The sequence below is a fragment of the Hylobates moloch genome, unplaced genomic scaffold (assembly GCF_009828535.3).
Source record: "Hylobates moloch isolate HMO894 unplaced genomic scaffold, HMol_V3 SCAFFOLD_6, whole genome shotgun sequence".
Taxonomy (NCBI): Eukaryota; Metazoa; Chordata; class Mammalia; order Primates; family Hylobatidae; genus Hylobates; species Hylobates moloch.
This window is the reverse complement of record NW_026652281.1, coordinates 71,425,951-71,448,170: the sequence shown is the minus strand read 5'-3', so window position 1 is coordinate 71,448,170 and position 22,220 is coordinate 71,425,951. Positions and strand designations below refer to the sequence as shown.

Sequence of the window (22,220 nt, the reverse complement as noted above, 5' to 3'; positions counted from 1 at the left end):
AGTGTAATATATTCCAGAAGGATTTTCAGAGAATGCTTTTTATAGCCTTAAACTGCTGTTTCACCCTATCCCCATAAAATCATAAACAGGAAATGTCTTGTCTTTTAAAATAAAGGCTTAGTTGCAAATCAGTACATAGTTTAAATAATATGTATCTTTTGGAAACACAATCATGGCAAGTTATCAGATTTTTATGAATGCTTGAAGTTTTGTGGGATTTTTTTAAAGCCACTTATCACTAATAGATAACATTGTGAAGTTTTTCAACATATTTGCAAACACCAAATATGTATCCAGCATATTTTAGCAGTTAAATTGATGATTATTAAATATGTAGCTGTTAGCCTTGTCATTGACAGAACATTCGTAGTGATACAAGAACAGAGCAGTTGAAGCTTTATTTATAGTAGTGAAAAAGTGGGAAACGACCTGAAGTCCAAAACAATATGCAGAGGACGATAGAATTGGTTTAATATGGATGTTGTATAGCCACTAAAAATAATGGTTTTGAGACTATTTAAAGCAGGAGGAAAGTTTTGTGATATAGTAGAGGAGAAAATAGTGCCTAAGGTAGTATGATTTCTTTTATTATCAAAAAATAATATCCAGAAGAAGAAAGAAGTTAAGTGATTTTTCTTTGGGTGATAGTTAAGTTTATCTTCTCCCCCCCTCGCCACACCTTTTTATTTTTAACAATGAGTGTGTGTTTAGTGAGGAAAAGAGAGATTGTAAAGGGAAATGGCTTTGTTCTTATAGAACAATGCTAGCTCTTGCTAGTAGCCTTAACATTTTTTATAGTTCTTTTAAAATCAGCATTCCTCCTAAAAACCTCAAAATCTGTAGGTCAGAGAAGTGGCTAACATTGGTTTTAGGCAAAAAGAATGGTTTGGAGAAAGAAGAAAAAGCAACTGAAATAAGAGGTTTCCTGGAGGCACAGGAGCCAAAAAAAAAAAAAAAGTATAGGTCAGCCTAGCTGGAAGGAAAGCCTAAATTAAGAGACTGAAGCTAATCTAAAACTAGTGCTAAAATTCCTATTTATGAGTACGATGTATCATCTAGGAGCCCAGATTTGCAGGCCAGTACTACCTGAAACTCAGGATTGAGATTTTTAACTATTAATATTTAATTATACTACTTCACTGCTTATATTAACACATGACCTTGAGCATGTTTCTTAACCTCTCTCTGAGTGTGTTTTCTTCCCTGGAAAATGTTCTAGGTGATTTACATATATTTTTAATCTTCACAGCAACTCAGTAAAATTGCTGTTATTACACTCACTCTATAGATGAGGAAACTGAAGCTTAGGTTAACCTGTGCAGGTTTACCAAGCTAATTATACTCTGCAGATACCCATATCTTTATGACTCCAAAGCCCAAGCCCAAGCCCTTCATACTAGCCCACACTTTCTACAAAAACATTCATATCATAGGATACTACGTGCATGCAGATATCCCCTTATCAGGGCAAGGGGAAAGGTGGTGCAAAAGGGCAATACTGAGATGTGTGACTATCATGAACAAGCCAAATACAGTCGCTCTTTCAAACCACAGTATTCCTCCAATGTTCAATATTTATTAAGAATCAGGAAAAGTGAGTTTTGATGAATAAAAAGTGTGTGCCCCTGTTTGTTATCCTTGTCTGGGTTGGCTCTCGTGTCCATCTTCCAGCTTCCCAAAGCAAACCTCCATTCACACAGGCACATTCGGGAGCAAGTCAGAACCTCACAGGGGGAAGGAAGAGGGGCTATCCCCATTGCTGTGCCGGGCTCTGCCCTTGGAGCTCCAGCAGACAGGTGCTGTTACATCGGCACAGCCACTGGCCCGCCCTCTCTCTTCCGCTTTCTGGGTTCAGCATTGCCTCCGCTGCTTCCCTCCCTCCATTCCTCTCCCTGTCCTGCCTTCACGAACTCTGTTTCTAATGCAGAGGAATTTAGATCTGCCCCAGATCTTGCTCACCACCCCTACTCTCTCATCTGTATATGGCAAAAACCATTAACCAGAAGATGAAGTCTGCAACAAAACAAAAAGACCCCAGTTTCTAGAGTGACCTCCACTGAAAACACTTGGGAAGGAAAAGGGAATTATAGGTAACAAGACTCTTTTTCCTGTTATATATTTAAAATCAAGGTGATAGATTTATTCTGTGTATTTGAGGGAGTTGAATGATTTACATACATGTCACCAGCTATCTGAAGAGGAAAAATGTGGATTAACTGGCACTGTAAGCCACATTTATTCTAGTGATGTCTTAGGACTTCTTATAGATAAGAATTATCAGACAGTCGCCTGCCTAGATTCCCCCTTGACCTCTGTCTGGTGGTAACTGCACTTCCTTTCTTTGTACTGAAGACATTTTATATATTGGTAAAACAAGGGGGAAATGTTGCTTTTTTAAAAATGTTATCGGAATGTAAATCAACTCCCCTCCTCCCTTTCCCTATAAAAGCAATTGGGGTGACAGAAGTAAGTGGGTAAGTCAAGGCTGCCTCTCTCTAAACTGAGAATGAGAAAGAATAAAATCATGGACCTGGAAGGCAACAGATGTAGCCACGTGGAACTGTCTTACTCCAGAGCTTCCTAGAGCTCTGGACCCCAGCTGCTCAATGGGCTGACCCCAGCTATGGGAGAATGGGGTGCCAGGAAGTAAACAGATTTAGAGCTTGCCATTTAGGCAAGACCTGACGGTGGTTCTCATCCCCAGGGGCAACTGGAAATGGAGGTGGGCCCATGTCCGCTTGTGAAAATGACTAGGGGCCCCTGCTGATACCCAGTGGTGGGAAGGGGCCAGGGTGATAGACGCTGGTAGTGCATGCAAAGCAAAACGCTGTTGTCCACACTGCCCATAGTGCCCCTCTAAGGACACTGGGCCAGCATTCCTGATGTGCAAATAGAGTCCTCATGTGGAGGTCCGGCTAAGAGCTCAGTCAAAAATCTAGAAGAAGTTTTAGGAAAAGCAACTTTGTTGCCACTTACTCTGGGACAGTGAACTAATGTTAAGTGGCAGGGGAGGTGTTCTAGAACAGCGACTTTCAAATATGAGTCGCGTGCCATTAGGGTCATGAAATCAATTTAGTGTGTCACAATGAGCAATCTTTAAAAGTGGAATAGAATAAAAGCAAATAGAAAATATCAGCATGTACCATTAGTGAGAGAGAGGGTGTATGTGTGTTCACTAATAAAAGATGGAAAATGTATTTCTTACTGCGGGTCCCAGACTTCTGAGTTGCTAGTACCACAAGCATGAGCCACCACACCTGGCTTATTTTTAAAATTTGTTTGTAGAGATGGGGTCTTGCTCTGTTGCCCAGGTTGATCTCAAACTCCTGGCCTCAAGCCATCCTCCCATGTTGGCCTCCCAAAGTGCTGGGATCACAGGCATGAGCCACCACACTTGTCCCGCTTCCAACTTTTCTTCCGAAGTTTCCTGGCTTCTCTTAAGGCCTCGTAGAATTGAAGAAAGTTAGGGCCTTGCTTTGGATTAGGCTTTGGCTTAAAGGAATATTGTGCTGGTTTAATCTTCTATCCATTCCACTCAAACTTTCTCCATATCAGCAATAAAGCCATTTTGTCTTTTTGATCATTCATGTGTTCACTGAAGTAGCATTTTTAAGTTCTCTCAAGAAATTTTTCTTTGCATTCATGACTTGGCTGTTTGGTGCAAGAGGCCTAGCATTAGGCCTGTCCTAGCTTTTGATGTGCCTTCTTCACTAAGCTTAATAATTTCTAGCTTTTGATTTAAAGTGAAAGATGTGTAACTTTCACTTGAATACTTCGAGGCCATCGTATGGTTATTAATTAACCTAATTTCAATATCATTGTGTCTCAGGAAATAGGGGCCCCAAAGAGAGAAGAGAAAAAGGAAAGTTGGTGAAGCAGTCAGAACAGACACATTTATTGATTAAGTTATATGGGCATGGTTTGTGGCACCCCAAAACAATTACAATAGTAACATCAAAGATCACTGATAGGCTGGGCACAGTGGCTCACCCCTGTAATCCCAGCACTTTGGAAGGCCAAAGCGGGTGGATCAAGAGGGCAGGAGAACGAGACCAGCCTGGCCAACATGGTGCAACCCCGTCTCTACTAAAAATACAAAAATTAGCCAGGTGTGGAGGCGCGCGCCTGTAGTTCCAGCTACTCAGGAGGCTGAGGCAGGAGAATTGCTTGAACCCGGCAGGCAGAGGTTGCAGTGTGCTGAGGATACACCACTGCACTCCAGCCTGGGCGACAAAGCAACACTCCATTTCAAAAAAAAAAAAGGATCACTGATAACAGCGCCCCATAACAGATAGTATAATAATGAAAAAGTTCTACATATTGCAAGAATTATCAAAATGTGACACAGAGACACAAAGTAAGCACAAGCTATTGGAAAAAAATGGTGACAATAGGCATGTTCAATGCAGGATTGCACAAACCTTCAATTTGCAAAGAAAAAAATGCAGTATCTGTGCAGCACAGTAAAGCAATGCACGATACAATGAGGTATGCCTGTATTTCCAATTACGTGTGTTTCAATCCTATACATGAAGGGAGGAGATAAAGAGTATGAGAATTAAAAAGCAGTAATCTCATCAAATTTTTTACAGGATGTAATTTCACACAGTAAAAAGCTGAACAAGAAAAAAGGAGGAGAAATGGAAATACTGAGTAACACTGACAACCAAGGAATAAAAAGTTTGAGTAAGGAGAGGAGAAAAATACTAGAAACATATCAGCAGCTGTTTTACCTCTTACAGGTGAGAACAATTTATCTTTCACTCTGAGTTTGGGAGTAATCCTATGTTACATGTTTGTGGCTTGCAGGGAGTATTTTGTCATGCTTCAGCTATAATAGCATACATGTTTTGAGCATCTACTAAGTACCAAGTGCTATTGTTGGTGCTTTATATACATTATCTCATTTAATTCTTACCCTAACCCTGGGAGCCGTGAGAGAATGAGTACTGTTGTTATTCCTGCATTACAAATGAGAAAACTGAGACACAGCCAGTAAATGATAAAGCAGGGGTTTTGAAACGCAGGCAGTTTGACTTCAGAGCCCATGCTCTTTACAATATTATACTACGGTTACCTTCAGAAACAATATAAATCTGATAATAACAAAACAAAAACAGGTGCTGTCATCCATGAGAAAATTAAAATAACTGTATGTGAAAAACAGATATTTACCAGAACCAGTCTCCCCTTCTATGGGGGAAAGAGCCAGAGAGTTTGGGATTTCAAAATAGTATTTCTTTTTTCTTGTATTATTTTCATGGCATTACTATGATCTAAATGAATAGTAATTTTCCATTGCTTCCTGAGTGATGGTGAGAACTAGTAAGTTTGACTGATTATGGTGGGACTTTGATGGATCACTTATTGTTTTGTTTGATCATTGATTCAGCCCGTCAGCCCTACTGGCGCATACAGCTAGTCACAGGGGAAACTGCATGATAGCGATAGAAATTAACAAGCATCCTCTTCAGCCGGAAAAGTTTCCCCAAAGAGGTGGATCCATAGTTCTCCCTTGTAAGAGTCAGATGTCTCTCAGAGTGGGGCCACTGCTGGGATTCCTTCAAAGCCCGGAGATGCTTAGATCTTTGTTTGAGGATGTCACTGGCAGTAGATGTATAGAGAGCACATTACACAAACCATAAATAAGAGGTGTGGCTAACCTCATGGAGAAACACGATGTTAATTTTGGTAGGTTTGAAAATTCTCTACTTGAAATAAGAGATTGGAGAACATCTTCAAACATATGAACATCTTCACACAAGTGGCCACCACATGGCGGCACAGAAGGAAAAGGTTAACAGTACTTAGAAGTGTCTGTGGAACCCAATGCTTCACGCCAGCAAACCTAGAAAGAAAGGGGGCTCACTTTAAACAGGAAAGGACTTTGGTCTGCCTAATTTAGTAGTCAACCACCAGTTTGAAATTTAATCTTAGGCACTTATCATTTTTTATGCCCATGAAATTTCAAGCATATTGAAGATTCTTTAGAATTTAGTTTTCTCAATTTGACAGAATTTGTCATAAGTTAAAATCTAGTCATTGTTTATTATAAGTGGAGGCACATTTATGGGAAGAAGAAAAAGTGCAGGAGTATGTTTAGAATAATTCCACCAAACTTGATCCGCAAACAATCCAAAATGTACAACCAAAGGGTGCAACCATTCAGTTGTATCAAGTGAACTCTCTCTTGAAATCATACGTTTTTCTTCTCCTTCTCTTCTTTTGAGGCATTAGCTTAATATCACTGAAGAAATTATAGAAAAGCAAATGGCCTGGATTCCTTCGACCCGTAGGTTACACTTTAGCAAGACTTCTTTTTTTGTAGAGACAAGATCTCACTCTCTCGCCCAGGCAGGAGTGCAGTGGCGCAACCACAGCTCACTGCAGCCTTCATCTCCTGGGCTCAAGCAATCCTCCCACCTTGGCCTCCTGAGTAGCTGGGACTACAGACACCTGCCACAATGCCCGGCTAATTTTTTCATGTTTTTTGTAGAGACAGGGTTTTTCCATGTTGCCCAGGCTGATCTCAAACACCTGAGCTCAGGTGATCCCCCCACCTCCGCCTCCTCCAAAAGCACTAGGATTACAGGCATGAGACACCACACCTGACCTAGCAAAAATTCTTAACCAAAGCCGTAGTCAGCTAGTATAGGTTTTTTTGGGGTTTGTCTCTTCAGTATGAACCTAAATTTAAAATTTTTAGATAACCTTAGGAGGAATGGTGAGTAGGCATCTTTCTTTAGTTCTAGAGTAAGTTTCCTTTCTCCTAATTCCTATATACCTCACACTGAAAAAGAGTCACTACAGAGCTATCAAGAAAAAGTACTGAGCTGCTTATTTATAAAATTTCAACCAATCATTATGAACTTAAAAGTATACCTAAGTGGTAAAGTAAACCAGAATTTGAGGTTTCTTAAAAGCTGCCCAAACTGCTTATTAGATGAATACCAGTTTTCAAGTATGGAAAAATTTTCTTCTCTTGTCAGAAAGAAGATGAAGATTAGGAGTATTAAATTTCTGTTTGTACATACTTCCTCTATAACCTGAATATTATTGTTCTCTTTGAACTTCTACCTGGTAGGTGTAGCTGCTGGAGAAAAGCCACATCACCATGAAGGCTGGTTCTGTATCCAACGGGTCCATCCTCATCAGAGCCCACAGGGTTCCACGTCCATTTTAAGTTCTTTGTTGTTTTTTGCTCATGGTCTTCTGGCACTTCCCTTATCAACTGTCCTGACCTTCACCCCTCTCTTCAGCCTCCCTACCTCACTCCCCCTTCTCACTCTCTGTAGAACACTGTGGCCATTTTGCTGTTTCCACATTATAAATGTATTCTTTTCTTTTTCTTTCCAGTCTGACAAGATAGTATGCATTTCCTTCTACTCATCTATCAATCCTTCTAGGCCAGTCTATGTAGCCGGGCCCTTAGTCCACTTTTTTTTTGTTTGTTTGTTTGGATACAGAGTCTGTGTTGTCTAGGCTGGAATACAGTGGTATGATCATGGCTCACTGCAGCCTTGAAATACTGGACTCAAGTGATCCTCCCAACCTCAGCCTCTTGAGTAGCAGGGACTGCATGCATGCACCACCACACCCAGCTAATTTATTTTTACTTTTTTCTAGAGACAGGGTCTGTCCATGTTGCCCAGGCTTGTCTCGAACTCCTGGGCTCAAGCTATGCTTCTGCCTCTGTCTCCCAAAGCGCTGAAATTATAGGTGTGAGCCACCATGCCCAAGCTTTACCAGTCTCTTTGGACACCAGATTCTATTGGCTACCCACCCTGTCTTCTGCGCCTCTACAATGAATATTAATATGTGGTTCAAAAAGGTCAACAGTGAAAAGTAGATATAATATGTTAAGTGTATCATATAGTGTGTATCATTTAAATCCTATCATAATTTTCTACTATAGCTTCCTATAGTATGATATGAATATTAAGTAATTAATACTTGATATTAATATTTTAAAATATTAATATATGATAGGAAGCTAAAGTAGAAAGTTATATAATGTCAGTCTATAGGAAACTGTAGTAGAAAGTTATACTATATACTAACAGCATAGAGATAAGTACCTGGCACATAAAAATTATTTTATATACTCATCTGTATGCTTTTAGTGACATTAAGTCATTGAAGAGCAGGGAATCAGATACTGCTTTGTGCTTTAATAATATATTAACTTATTGTTTTGTGGAATTTTTTTGTTTTCTTTTTCCTTCTTTCCTTCTAGACCAACCCTTTATACTTGGCTAAGCTGATTTTCCAGATGCCACAGAACAAGTCCACTAAATTTATGGATACTGTTATTTTCACACTATATAATTATGCCTCTAATCAGCGAGAAGAATATCTACTTCTCAAGCTTTTTAAAACTGCTCTGGAGGAAGAAATAAAGTATGTTTACAAATATGTATGTAAAAATACCAATGAATCAATCCTTTTGTTAGTGGTGGCTGTCTTTGATTTACTAAAATTATTTTTAAATTCTTATAAGTTATTCCCACATATTAAAATATATCAAGTTTCTTGAGAATACTTCTATATTATTAGAGCTATATTCAAGTACCATTTGCTCCCACCAGTGACACTTTCTCTAGTGTTAAATTAACTTTTGATTTTGTATGTCTGTAACAACTGAAAATCAATAGCATATTGAAAGTCAGTGAAAACATTTAACTTAATTAAAATTCTGAGTAGTAAAGTCATTAATGGGTGGGAATGCAGAGTGCAATCTCTGCCTAAATAGTCTTCCCTTCTTACTAGAACTTAAGTACTTTTGCTAATTTATTTTCTGACTCAGTTAATGTAAAAATTGTATAGGTAGCTATAATGAGTGGGCTGAGAAACATGCATGAGAAATGTCCTTAGCTCAGGTGGCCTCCCTAACTTGTGGAAACCTTAAGTTATGCTAGTTCCTATTGGTTTTGGGAGCACGGGAGCCAGGCACCTCTGCCCTCCGGGTGTCTGTAAGCCCATGAGAAATGTGATTCGTGAGAAATAGGAATGCTATGCAGTGGAATGTGGTAAGTACTAAATGAAGGATGCGTCTAAATGAAGGACATGCACAATGTATCAGGTTAGAAGATAGGAGGAAAGATTCCAACTAGGTTGACTAGTAAAGATTTTATAGAAGAGGAGGTGCTTGACCCAAAACCTTGAGGAATAGCTACAATTTTTATAAGAAGAGATAGAAGAGGGAAATAAGACACAATGGTGGTGGAAACAGCGTGGGCGTAGGTCCCAGAAGGAAAGTAGATTAGTCTACCCAGAAAGTGACTTAATTACTAACTACCAGGAGATGAATCCTGAATGATAGGGTAGGGCCAGGTAGACTCAGGGAGACTCTGAGTAAAGGCCCAGCTGTTAAGGCTCTATTTGCTTTTGGGGGATCTGTGAAATCCTTCTTCTTCTTCTTTTTTTTTTTTTTTTTTTTTTGGAGACGAGGTCTCAGTCTGTCGCCAGGCCGGAGTGCAATGGCATGATCTCGGCTCACTGCAACCTCTGCCTCCTGAGTTCAAGCAATTCTTCTGCCTCAGCCTCTCGAGTAGCTGGGACTACGGGCACCCGCCACCACGCCCGGCTAATTTTTGTATTTTTAGTAGAGAAGAGGTTTCACCATTTTGGCCAGACTGGTCTCGAACTCCTGACTTCAGGGGGATAGGTCCCAAAGAGATGGCGGGTGAAGCTGTGCATGTGCGTGAGGTCTGAGGGGAGAGCGTGGGTTTTGGTTGGGCTCTGGTAGACCAGTTATTCTTTTGTTTGAGCATTGATTCACCCTCATTTGCCTTACAAGTACCTACAATTAGTCAAAAAATAAAAAGGCCGGGTGCGGTGGCTAACGCCTGTAGTCCCAGCACTTTGGGAGGCCGAGGCGGGTGGATCACGAGGTCAGGAGATCGAGACCATCCTGGCTAACATGGTGAAACCCCATCTCTACTAAAAATACAAAAACAAAATTAGCCAGGCATGGTGGTGGGCGCCTGTGATCCCAGCTACTCGGGAGGCTGAGGCGGGAGAATGGTGTGAACCCAGGAGGCAGAGCTTGCAGTGAGCTGAGATTGCGCCACTGCACTCTAGCCTGGGCAACAGAGCGAGACTCTGTCTCAAAAAATAAAATAAACAAAACTAGCATTTAAAGGTGGGAAGAGGAGCCAGCAAAGAAAATAAAAAAGGAATGACTGGTTAAGATAAGAACCAGGCATTGTCAAGCTCTAAAGGGCAAGGAAGTGGAAGAGGGAGAGAAAGTGGTCAAGAGAGAAAGGGGAGGAAGAGAGGAGAGAGGCCCTAAGAATCAGCAACCATAAATCAAGAAAAGCTCTGTCAGCCATCTGATGTGGCTAGAAGCTGTATTGCAGCTTTGAGTGGAATTTGAAAAAGTGAAAACAGTTCATTCAATCAAGAAAGTTGTTTTTGAGATTTGATAACTACAGGGACATGATACTTGTACCGTGTCACCCGGTATTGCTAGTCCTGGTCCATTTTCAGCTCATACCTGCCTTCTAGATTGAAATTGAGGCTGTGACTTTATTTTCAGATCCTCAAATTGCTCATCTAAGAAACATACACGTTATAGACTGGGAACAGTGGCTCACGCCTGTAATCCCAGCAGTTTGGGAGGCCAAGGCAGGTAGATCATTTGAGGTCAGAAGTTGGGACCAGCCTGGCCAACATGGTGAAACTCCATCTCTCCGAAAATACAAAAGTTAGCTGGGCATGGTGGTGCATGCCTGTAATCCCAGCTACTCGGGAGGCTGAGCTAGGAGAATCGCTTGAACCCTGGAGGAGGAGATTACAGTGAGCCAAGATCGCACTACTACACTCCAGCCTGGGCAATAGAGTGAGACTCCGTCTCAAAAAGAAAAAAAGAAATATACACCTTATAAATGATTGCTTGTTTTTAAAGCACACCAACTTTGATTTTCATAGAGAAAAGTATAATTCCATGAAGTCCTTGCCTTCCAGAGGGAGAATACATTGTTTAAAACTGTATCCAGGCCCAGCACCGTGGCTCAGGACTGTATTTCCAGCACTTTGGGAGGCCAAGGCAGGCGGATCACCTGAGATGAGGAGTTCGAGACCAGCCTGGCCAACATGGAGAAACCCCATCTCTACTAAAAATACAAAAATTAGCCCCGGGCATGTGGTGGTGCACACCTGTAGTCCCAGCTGCTCAGGAGGCTGAGTTAGGAGAATCGCTTGAACCTGGGAGGTGGAGGTTGCAGTGAACCAAGATCACACCACTGCACTCCAGCCTGGGTGACACAGCAAGACTGTCTCAAAAAAAAAAAAAAAAAACTATCCATAGAAGCAAACCATTTTGTTTTGTCTTGGGCTTTTTTAGATCGAAGGTGGACCAGGTACAGGACATAGTTACTGGTAACCCTACAGTCATCAAGATGGTTGTCAGCTTCAATAGAGGTGCCCGGGGACAGAACACCCTACGTCAACTCCTGGCTCCAGTGGTGAAAGAGATCATCGATGACAAGTCGCTGATTATCAACACGAACCCTGTAGAGGTGTACAAGGCTTGGGTGAACCAACTAGAAACACAGACTGGAGAGGCCAGGTAATAGAGTCAGGAAGGTGTTGGTCTTCTGTTATGTTTTATGATATTTTTACATGTGTATTTATTGATACTCTTAAACTTTGTTAGGCAAACTGTACCAAGTCAGTTATCAATCCAAAATGTTACCTCCCTTTAACATATTCATGCATATTACATCTTGATACTAAATAGTATTTTCACATTTCAGAGCCAGGCGATCCCCAATGCCACAACTTCCATAATTCTCTCCCTTGTTTATTTTCTTTGTGTATTTCTAAACCTAGACCTAGAGATGGTGTAGACTCTCTCTTCACCTAATACGTACTTTTCTTTACAGTTACCAGGCAAGTAACTTTAATGTGTAAGGTCTAACAGTCCAGGTTGGATTGGCTTATTCTGGGTGGTTGTTTGTAGATTTAAGCAATCCTAGCTTCTTGTTTCCTGTAAAAGGATGTCTGTAAAATAAAGTGTACACAGAGAATTATGTAATTATGTGGGTGGTTGTTACAGTACTGTTTGTAATAATAAAAAGTCAGGAAAAGTCAAAATATTTAGCTTTGAGGGATTTGTTAAATAAATGTTTGTATAGCACATAATGGAATAAGTATTTGGAATCATGGTATAGATACACATTTGTTGGCACAGAAAAAAGTGTTCAGAGTATATATTCCAGTTGGAGTTAGGTGCAATAACCCATTTTTCTGGGAAAAGAATGCTCATTACATACACCACACAGGATCTGTATAGAATGTCTGTATACACAAATTGCATTACACCCATCAATATGCGAGGCCCACAGACATACATGCACAGAGGAGGATTTGGACAGTTATGCACTAAGGTATGAAAATTGGTTGTCCTCTCTGGTATTGTTTTAGATTATATGGGATTTTATTTTTCTGTAATGAACATTTGCTTTTTATAATTAAAAGAAATTTAGCTGAGTCTAAATTACCTGGGTCTGCCTATTATCTTGCCAGAAGAGACCAGAGGGATGGCCTCAAGTCCTTCCTGTTCCAAGTTGCCGAAGGTACCCTCCGTGAGGGTGGAGCCTCCCCTCATTTAGTAAACATTTTGTTACTGGAGTCAGTGGCAAAGTCCAATTCACTATACGAAGCTTGACTATAGAACCAACCTGACAGGAAAATTAATGCTTGTACCTGAGCCTCCAGTTAATTTAAAGCCTTTGTGTTTTCAGCAAGTTGCCTTATGATGTGACCACAGAACAAGCTCTAACATACCCAGAGGTGAAAAATAAACTGGAGGCTTCCATTGAGAACCTGAGAAGGGTCACCGACAAAGTCCTGAATTCTATCATTTCTTCCCTTGATCTACTGCCGTAAGTTGTACTTGCAACAAGTTTAACATTCTTTCCTGGAAAGTTCTTGGAATACGGTGTAAAATAAGCCCCTGTAGTGAAGACAGCAGTTTTCCCTTATATTGTGTTTACTATTTTAAAAGATTGCCTACATTTACCTTTTAAATTCCTGACTGTTCTCTAAAGAAGGGGCAATACTTCAGTAGCAAACACAGCTCAGTTATTATCATCAGTGGAAGTCCTGTGATTCCATTACCATCTCATCTTATGTTTAATTTTTAGAAAAACTACTCAGCTGAAGTTGACTGGAACAATTGCTGTGTGTTTTTTCCTCACTCCGCCTTTTTTCCATTATTTTCTTTTGTCATCTGTTTTATATGTAGTTATGGATTGAGGTATATAGCCAAAGTACTGAAGAATTCGATCCATGAGAAATTCCCCGATGCGACAGAAGATGAGCTATTAAAGGTAGATTTTCAAGGGTAATCTCACCATAGCTTCTCCTGGGGGTATGAATCAAAATTACCAACAATAACTTTGTAAGATTATTCCCCATGTATGATTATTGATAATAAGCTGCAGGTCTTCTGTTTCTAATGACTCTCAAGATAATTGATTAAGCTGAGGTTAATTTGGAGATCCTAGACATTATTGAAATTCTTTGTATTAGAACATTTTGGGGGCAATGAGCGTTTTTTCATCAAAAATAACTTTGCAAATTATGCTATTAATAATGTGTGATTATATTAATTGCCTTTATTTAACTCCTTGTTAGGATTTACAGCAGAAAATGATCTGCTTTCTCTTGGGAAATGTAGGAGAATATATATCTTTTAAAAAAAAAAAAAACCTTAAACTCGAGTTTTCTGTCTTAAAATTGGTCATGCACTTCTGCGTCACTCCAGATTGTTGGAAACCTCCTGTACTATCGGTACATGAATCCAGCCATTGTAGCTCCAGATGGCTTTGATATCATCGACATGACAGCTGGAGGTCAGATAAATTCTGACCAAAGGAGAAACTTAGGATCAGTGGCCAAGGTTCTTCAGCACGCAGCCTCCAACAAGCTGTTTGAAGGAGAAAATGAGCATCTCTCATCTATGAACAATTATTTATCAGAGACGTGTCAGGAATTCAGGTGAGAGGGGCCTTTAGTTTTGGAGAAACATGCAAGAATGGTAGGCAAGAATAATGTGTGCTGTGTGCCCAGAGCTAGAGTGGGCATGGAGGACAGGAACCCCAGGTGGTTACAAGCATTTCTTCTACCAGCCACTGGGGAAAGAGGAGAGAGGGAAGTGCAGGCAAGATTGCCTCTGCCTGGCGATCCTATCACACCCCCACCACAGCACTCCTATTAACTGAGTCTTTTCTGTGTGTATTATTTCTGCTGCTGACAAAATTGAGTACTTGTTCTTCCTTGTATGCTACAGGCTTCTAGTACCTAGAATTTAACAATCAAAATAGCAGATTTCTGCTTCTTTCAACTTAAGAAGAGAGGAGTCATTTTTAAAAAGTTTTCCTATGAGGAAGAACTTGCCTTATCTACATCGAATACTTTGACCCTTGATTAACACAAGTTTGAACTGCTCGGGTCTATTTATATACGGATTTTTTCAACCAAGGACAGAGAGAAAATACGGCATTCATGGGATGCAAAACCCACATAAACAGACAGATGACTTTTCACATACATGGGTTCCACAAGGCCAATTTCAAACTTGAATATGCACAGATTGTGGTGTGTATGGGGATCCTGGAACCAATCCCCCAAACATACCAAGGAACGACTGTAGTAGGAAATGGAATACTTGATTTTGAAAGGTTAGGAAAACCCAGATTTTATATTTGTTGATGATTGTGTATGTGAATATGTTCTGTTCTATTCTCAAGCCTTTCTTAATGACACATGTAAGAAGATTTAATTCTATTGATTTTGTGTTTCCAAATTATATCACTAATCATTAACAAGAAAGGCATGAGTCTGGTAGTCAGATTCACTCCTCCTGGAGCGCTGAGGAAACACTTTCCTTTTGTCATGTTTGTTCTCATGTCTGCCATTTAATCAACAGGCCATAGAAGTGTAACATCAGTTTGGCCTCTTTTAATCCTCACTTGGAAACTTATTTCCCATTCCTCAGTCTCCCTCGGGGTGAGTGACTTATCAGAAAACAAAGGTAGTTCACGATTATTCATTTCTATTTAGAATTTGCGGTCTTTTGTGAGAAAATTACCCCAAATCCTCCTACTACAGAAAGTGTTGATTTTTCAAGCTGCTAATTTTTCATTCTTCTCACTAACAAAGTAATATCCAGACTGGGCAACATAGGGAGACCTCATCTCTACAAAAAATTTAAAAAATTATCCAGGTGTGGTGGCACACACCTGTAGTCCCAGCTACTCAGGAGGCTGAGACAGGAGGATCACTTGAGCCCGGGAGGTCGAGGCTGCAGTGAGCCATGTTTGTGCTACTGTACTCCAGCCCAGGTGACAGGGTGAGACTCTGTCTCTCACACACACACACACACACACACACACACACACACAAATTAATATCCATTTCCCACATTTCTCATGAACTTTTAACTGCTGTTATTCCTATCAGTCATTTATGTTCCCAGCTACTCTTTATTTAAAAAGAAACAAGACCAAAGAAGTGAGCCTCTTCTAAACTTGTCCTTTCTTCCACTCATATTTATCCTTCGTGTTTCTCAGAAATCTACAAAAAATTATAACCAAAGCAGCATAGGAAAGCCGACTGTCACATAGGAACATGCTCCCCACAACAGGGCTCTGCTGTTTAACCTCCCCCAGCCTCTGGCTGGGAAAGCAGAGGTCATTTCTGGTACATAAGACCCAGGTGCCCGTAGGAGAGATGTCGACAATGATTTCAGGCATATGAAACATTTACAACTTGATAGAATAAAATATATATTTGACCTGCACAAGAAGTATTTAGACAAAAAATACATAGCACTACTCAACTGTGATCACAGCATGCCTCACTTTTCTTGATCTCTGTCAAAACTTGCTTTAGCTTAAAATAGACTTTTCAGGGTCTGAGTACTGGGACATGTTATGTATTTGGGTGTCTAGCCTTAACAATCTTTCCATCGGCCGGCAGATATTTGCAGCAACGAAGAAGAGTAGACTTAATCTCATTTTTGCCAAACTGGTAACAGAAGCTCTGAAGGGTGATTAGGGTGATGTGGGCCCAGAAGCTTGTGCTGTTTAAAGCAGCAAATTTGACTAATTGCTTTTTTTTCTATTGTATTCCTCACACAGACTTGATTCTTAGATCAAGAATTATCATTTTTGACTTTTTAAGTTTCAGGGACCATTTTTAAAATAACATTTTTAAGATGACCTGCACATAGGTCACTATATCACTAAGTCACAAACAGGGCCTGAGGCCCTTGCCACTCTCTCCAGTCCTGTTTGAGGAGCTGGGTCCAATATCCAGAAACATGGATGCAGCTCCGACAGCCAGGAGCCAGCCTGGAAGAAGCTGTAACACGTCCTCTCAAGGTTTGAGATGGGAACAAAGTACATGTCATCATTCAAAATCTCCTAGCTATTTCGATGAAACTGTTTAATGCACACATTTGAGTCTATCTTAAGACTTTTCCCCCCTTTATTAGGAAATATTTCAAAGAAGCGTGTAATGTGCCTGAGCCAGAAGAGAAGTTTAATATGGACAAATACACAGACCTGGTGACAGTCAGCAAACCAGTCATTTATATTTCAATTGAAGAAATCATCAGCACACACTCAGTAAGTGGGGATGGGGAGGCGTCTTAGCAATGGACCCATGATTTAGGCGTCTGTTATCTTGAAAATGCTTAATCTCTACAGGACTTGTTGTACACATGTGCTAATACTCATATTCTTAACCCTAAAAATCCCGTAATTATTTATTCCATGACTCTTATACATTAATAAAACTCCTTCTCCCAAACAACAAAATTCTATTTTTACATAATATATTTATTCCCTGACTCCTATACATTAATAAAACTTCTCCTCAAAAAAGAAAGTGTACTTTTGGCATAATCCATTTACAAAGCCAGATTGTGACTGGGATGGTGGCATATGCCTGTAATCCCAACACTTTGGGAGACTGAGGCAGGAGGATCACTCGAGCCCACAAGTTTGAGACTAGTCCAAGCAACATAGTGAGACCCCTATCTCTACTAAAAATTTTTTAAAAACTAGCTGGGTTTGGTGGTACGTGCCTATAGTCACAGCTACTTAAGAGGCTGAGGTGGGAGGATCACTTGAGCTCAGGAGTCTGAGGCTGCAGTGATCTATGATCGTGCCACTGCACTCCAGCCTGGGCAACAGAGCGAGACCCTGCCTCAAAAAATAAATAAATAATAAAAATAAAGCCAGATCGTAAATATGCAGTTTAAGCCCTGAGCAGGGACAGGCTATGGTGTTCTCATCTGCCAAAGCCATGCTATGTAGACCCACACCCTGTCTCTCCCCTCTTCCAGGAACCCTCTCAGCTTTTCCAGTAATATTCTGGGGGAAATGAGAATATTCTTTTTATTCTAATGTTTTAATGTAGAGTGATAATAAGCAGGCTACACAAAGAAAACAAGAAACTACCACCCAATAGTAGCCTTCTGCAAAGAATCACTTCCATTGTTCTGGAAACCCCCATTTCTTGGAAGCAGGCAGTTTTTCACATCATGTGCTGTGTTATGACATCTTCATCTGATTTGCATGCAGACATCACTGCCGTCAGCCATTACATGTATTAAGTATCTGTTGGGTGCAGGGCATTGTGCTCAGTGGCATGGGGAAGGAATTGGGAGGCTTTAGATGACTTTTCAAACATTAAAATTTAAAAAAAAAAGCTAAGCATTGAGGGGTTTGCGTTGTTTTCTTTTTAAGATCAATTGGAACTTATTTCATGAAAAAATCTTGGTTTTTAAAAGGTAACCATTTCAAGAATAGTTTCAGACCTTATGAGTTAAAGCAAGGTCCTGAGGATATGTTAGCAATGCCTCCTGGACATCCCAAATTAGAACCTGCATTGTAACAAGATCCCAGAGGATTCAGATGCATATTCATGTTCTAGATTCTTCAGTTAAGGATGCACCCAACTTTGGATTATACAGACAACTAAGGGGAAAGCATAACAAATACACATTCTCAAAGGTTGTGCTCTAGCCCCCATCAAACCAGACATACTAACAAGTGGCAGATTAGCTGCTTAAAATTTCAGTCTATTATTAAGCTCTTCTAAGAAACTAAAGCTTGAATGTAGGTTTGAAGGAAAGATTGAATCTAGTATTGATTTTCTTCTTTCAGGGTTGGAACAGGGAACTTCCCTGACATTTACATCAAGCTCTCAATACGTACTGATTAAATGAATAGGCTATCCTTTTCTCTGTATATGAACACCCTAGATTACAAGGAAAACTGTCCAGCAATCTAGCAATGCATTACTTACAGAAATAATTATCCACTGGACAGACTCATTTATATTTGAGCAATGACCCATTTGTCTGTTTTTATGGTACGTTATCTGTCTTCAAAGAATGTGCACATATTGGGTGCACATTTGCTGAATGCAATATCCACATGCGAAAAAAATGGTGGGGAGTACTTGTTTAGAGTGAGAGATTCTTTCCCAAGGGTAGCAGAGAGAAAATGTTACTGTGTTAATTTAGAAGTCTTAGAAGTCTTTAAGGAGAAACAGTCTGTTCTTTTGTTAACAAGAATGGAAAACAGAATTCAATCCTGGGAAAGAGAGCTTGTGACTGATTTGGAATTCCTTCCTGTGTTAGGTTGGAAGCAGATGTAATGTGGGGAAATTGTGTAATTTCATAGGAAGACTGTCCTGTTTACTGTCTGCCTTCTGTGTGGAGGCGTCCGTGTGTAGACACAAGCACAGCAGTAGCAAGATTTGCCAAGCCCGTGGCCATGTGCTTACCCCTTTCTCTAAGGAAGATGTAAGAACTTCCAAATAAGCTCTTTAAGAAGACATTATCAGGAAATTTTGTCAGAATAAAGGGTAGAAGGTGGACACCTAAATAATTATTTCCAAAGAAAACAGCCAAATCAGTTGCCCTGGCTCATCAGAGAACAAGAACATAAATTTATCCATCTTGCATATTTTGTTCTTGTCTCTTAATTTTCCCTCCAAAACATCATATGTACCACCTTTCCAGATTTTGCCTGGTCTTTGTATCACCTCTATTATTTATTTAATGCCTTTCTTTGAATCAACTCACCTTTTTAAAAACAACACGTAATTTCTTTGCTTTAAAACAAAGTACCTCTACTAGAGTGAAAAACTAGCCTGCTTTGCCATACACAGAAACTTTAGAAGAAAATAAGTGTAATGAAAACAAAATAGGTGAATAATCACTTCCTTGCCTTGAAGTTATGTATCTGAGGTGTGTTCTCTCTTTGTTAACAACTCTGCACGTGTCAGGGAAATGTTAAGAAAAATTTAGCATTAAACAGATACTCTTTCCTTCACTGATCTTAAAGATTAGAAGAGAACGGAAAAGGCAGTAATCAAGACAGTGCTATGCTGGCATAAGGTTAGACATAAAGACCAACAGGATAGAATCGAGAGTCTAGAAATAAGCCATCACATTTATGGTTAATTCATTCTGACAAGGGACTAAGTTCAATGGGAAAATAGTGTCTCCAAATGGTACTGGGACAACTGGAAATTCACATGCCAAAGAATGTAGTTGTGCCCCTTCCTTCCACTCTATACAAAAACTGAACTCAAAATGGGTGATGGACGTAGATGTAACAGCTAAAACTATAGATCTCTTCGAAATAAGATATAGGAGTAAATCTTTGTGACCTTGGATTAGGTAGTAGTTTCTTAGATATGACACCAAACACATAAGCAGCAAAGGAAGGAAATAAACTAGACTTCATCAAAATTGAAAACTTTTGAGCTATAAACAGTAATATCAAGAAATTGAGGCTAGACATGGTGGCTGACGCTTGTAATCCTAGTACTTTGGGAGGCCAAAGTGGGAGGATTGCTTGAGGCCAGGAGTTCAAGATCAGCCTGGGCAACATAGTGAGCCCCTGTCTCTATAAAATAGGAAAAAAAAATAGCTGGGTGTAGTGGTGCATGCCTGAAGTCCTAGCTACTCGAGTGAATGAGACAGGAGGATCCCTTAAAGCCAGGAGTTCGATGCTGCAGTGAGCCATGATCATGCCATTGTACCCTAGCCTGGGTGACAGAGTGAGACCTTGTCTCATTTAAGAAAAAAAAAAAAATTCATCCAGGTGCAGTGGCTCACACCTGTAATCCCAGCATGTTGGAAGGCTGAAGCAGGTGGATCACTTGAGGCCAGGAGTTCAAGACCAGCCTGGCCAACATGGAGAAACCCTATCTCTACTAAAAAATGCAAAAAATTAACCAGGTGTGGTGACACATGCCTGTAATCCCAGCTACTCGGACGTCTGAGGCACGAGAGTCACTTGAGCCTGGGAGGTGGAGCTTGCAGTGAACCACTCCAGCCTGGGCAACAAAGCGAGACTTTGTCTCAAAAAAAAAAAAAAAAACTTGAGAAGACAACCAAGAGAATGAAAGAAAATAATTGTAAATAATGTATTTGATTGGGGGCTTGTATCTAGAATATATAAAGAAATCCTACAACTCAATGATAGAAACATAATCCAATTTAAAAATTGGACAATTACACATCAAAGGACACAATCAACTGAGTGAAAAGATAACCTATGGAATGGGAGAAAATAATTGCAAATCACATGTCTGGTAAAGGGTTAATATCTAGAATAAGTAAAGAATTTCTACAAATCGACAACAAAACAACCCAATTATAATATAAACAAAGGACTTAGATGTTTTTCCAGAGAAGTATACAGATGGTCAGCATCACTAATAATCAGAGAAATCAAAACCGAAACTGCAAGGAGATACCACTCACACCCAGTAGGATGATTAATATCAAAATTAAAAAAAAAACAAAACAGAAAATAAGTGTTGAGAAGTATGTGAAGAAAATGCAACCCTTGCACCCTGTTGGTGGGAATGTAAAATGGTGCAGCTGCTATGGAAACAGGATGGTCATTCCTCAAAAATTTAAACATAGAGGCTGGAGTATGGCGGCACCATCAATTTAAAAAAATTAAACGCAGAATTACCTCATAATCTAACAGTTCCACTTCTGGAAGTATACTCATAAAAAATTGAAAGCAGAGTCAAAGAGTTATTTGTTCACTCATGTTCATAGCAGCATTGTTCACAACAGCCAAGCGTCTATCACTAGATGAATGGATAAAATGTGTTATATTCATACAATACAATATTATTCAGCTTTAAAAAGAAGGAAATTCTGACACATGCTACAACATGGAGGAACCTTGAGGACATTATGCTAATTTAAATGAGCCAGTCACAAAAAGACAAATACCACTTATCTAAGGTACCTAGAGTAGTCAAATACATACAGGTATATTTGTGGTTTCTAGAAGATAGAAAGAAGAGATAATGGAGAGTGACTGCCAATGGGTACACGGTTTCTTTTAGGGCAGTGAAACTGTTCTACAGTCAGAGAGTGGTAATGGCTGCACAGCTCTGTGAATACACTAGAAGCCATTGCATCGTACATTTTAAGTGAGTGGATTTGATGTATCTCAATTCTATTTTGGTAAAGCTGTTGGAAAAAAGATTGGAAGTGGAAAAGGAACTAGCTTTATCATTATGATGCAGAGTTTTATAAAATAGTTGCTGAGAACAACAAATTTTATCTCCTGTCTCCAGGATTATTAGTTCTGTACTTTGGAAATGTTGTTTCAATCTAATTAGAAATGCAAGCAAAAACAGGTGTGTCGCTGTTAGTGTATAAGGTTGTAACAATTAAACTGACTCCATTAAAATTTGTTTAAATTAAAAAAAAAAAAAAAAAACAGATGCGTTGTCTTTCATGGTTTCCCCCGAGTGCTGCTACCCCTCAGGAGTTAACGCTGTTTCCTGTAAGACCTGGCAAGACACCCCAGCAGATGTTACTCATCTTTGGGCCTTCTTAGGATAAGGAAAGGGGAAACCACTCAGGACATCTAGGTCTCTTACATCCTTAACCATGAGAGATCTTCAGTGCAAGACAGATTGACACAGCTAATAGTAGTGATTAAGAAGAAGATAACTGTGGTATTTGATTACTGCATAGAGATGTAAATGCCCTTCCAGTTTGCTACCAATGTTAGCTGAAAGACCTGCCTCATTCTGGACTCTTTCCCCCAACTTTGACTTTTTCTATGAAGGAAGAGTGAAGCACAGAGATCAGGTGGTAGAAGGCTCCCCCTTGGCAGACCTTGCTGAAAAAGGGTTTATGAACATGTTTC

The 22,220-nt window shown here is 39.9% G+C and overlaps 1 protein-coding gene across 3 annotated transcripts in view; it reads left to right on the top strand.

The window, feature by feature from the left end:
* The window catches only part of IQGAP2 (IQ motif containing GTPase activating protein 2), a 313,423-nt gene that overhangs the window by 265,285 nt on the left and 25,918 nt on the right, over positions 1-22,220 (top strand). For all 3 annotated transcript variants that reach the window (XM_032157013.2, XM_058440783.1, XM_058440784.1), the window contains 7 exons: positions 4,593-4,742; positions 8,237-8,400; positions 11,348-11,572; positions 12,750-12,890; positions 13,253-13,337; positions 13,775-14,007; positions 16,508-16,640. In XM_032157013.2, the coding sequence (XP_032012904.1) occupies positions 4,593-4,742; positions 8,237-8,400; positions 11,348-11,572; positions 12,750-12,890; positions 13,253-13,337; positions 13,775-14,007; positions 16,508-16,640 (1,131 nt within the window). The remainder of the gene's footprint in view (positions 1-4,592; positions 4,743-8,236; positions 8,401-11,347; positions 11,573-12,749; positions 12,891-13,252; positions 13,338-13,774; positions 14,008-16,507; positions 16,641-22,220) is intronic.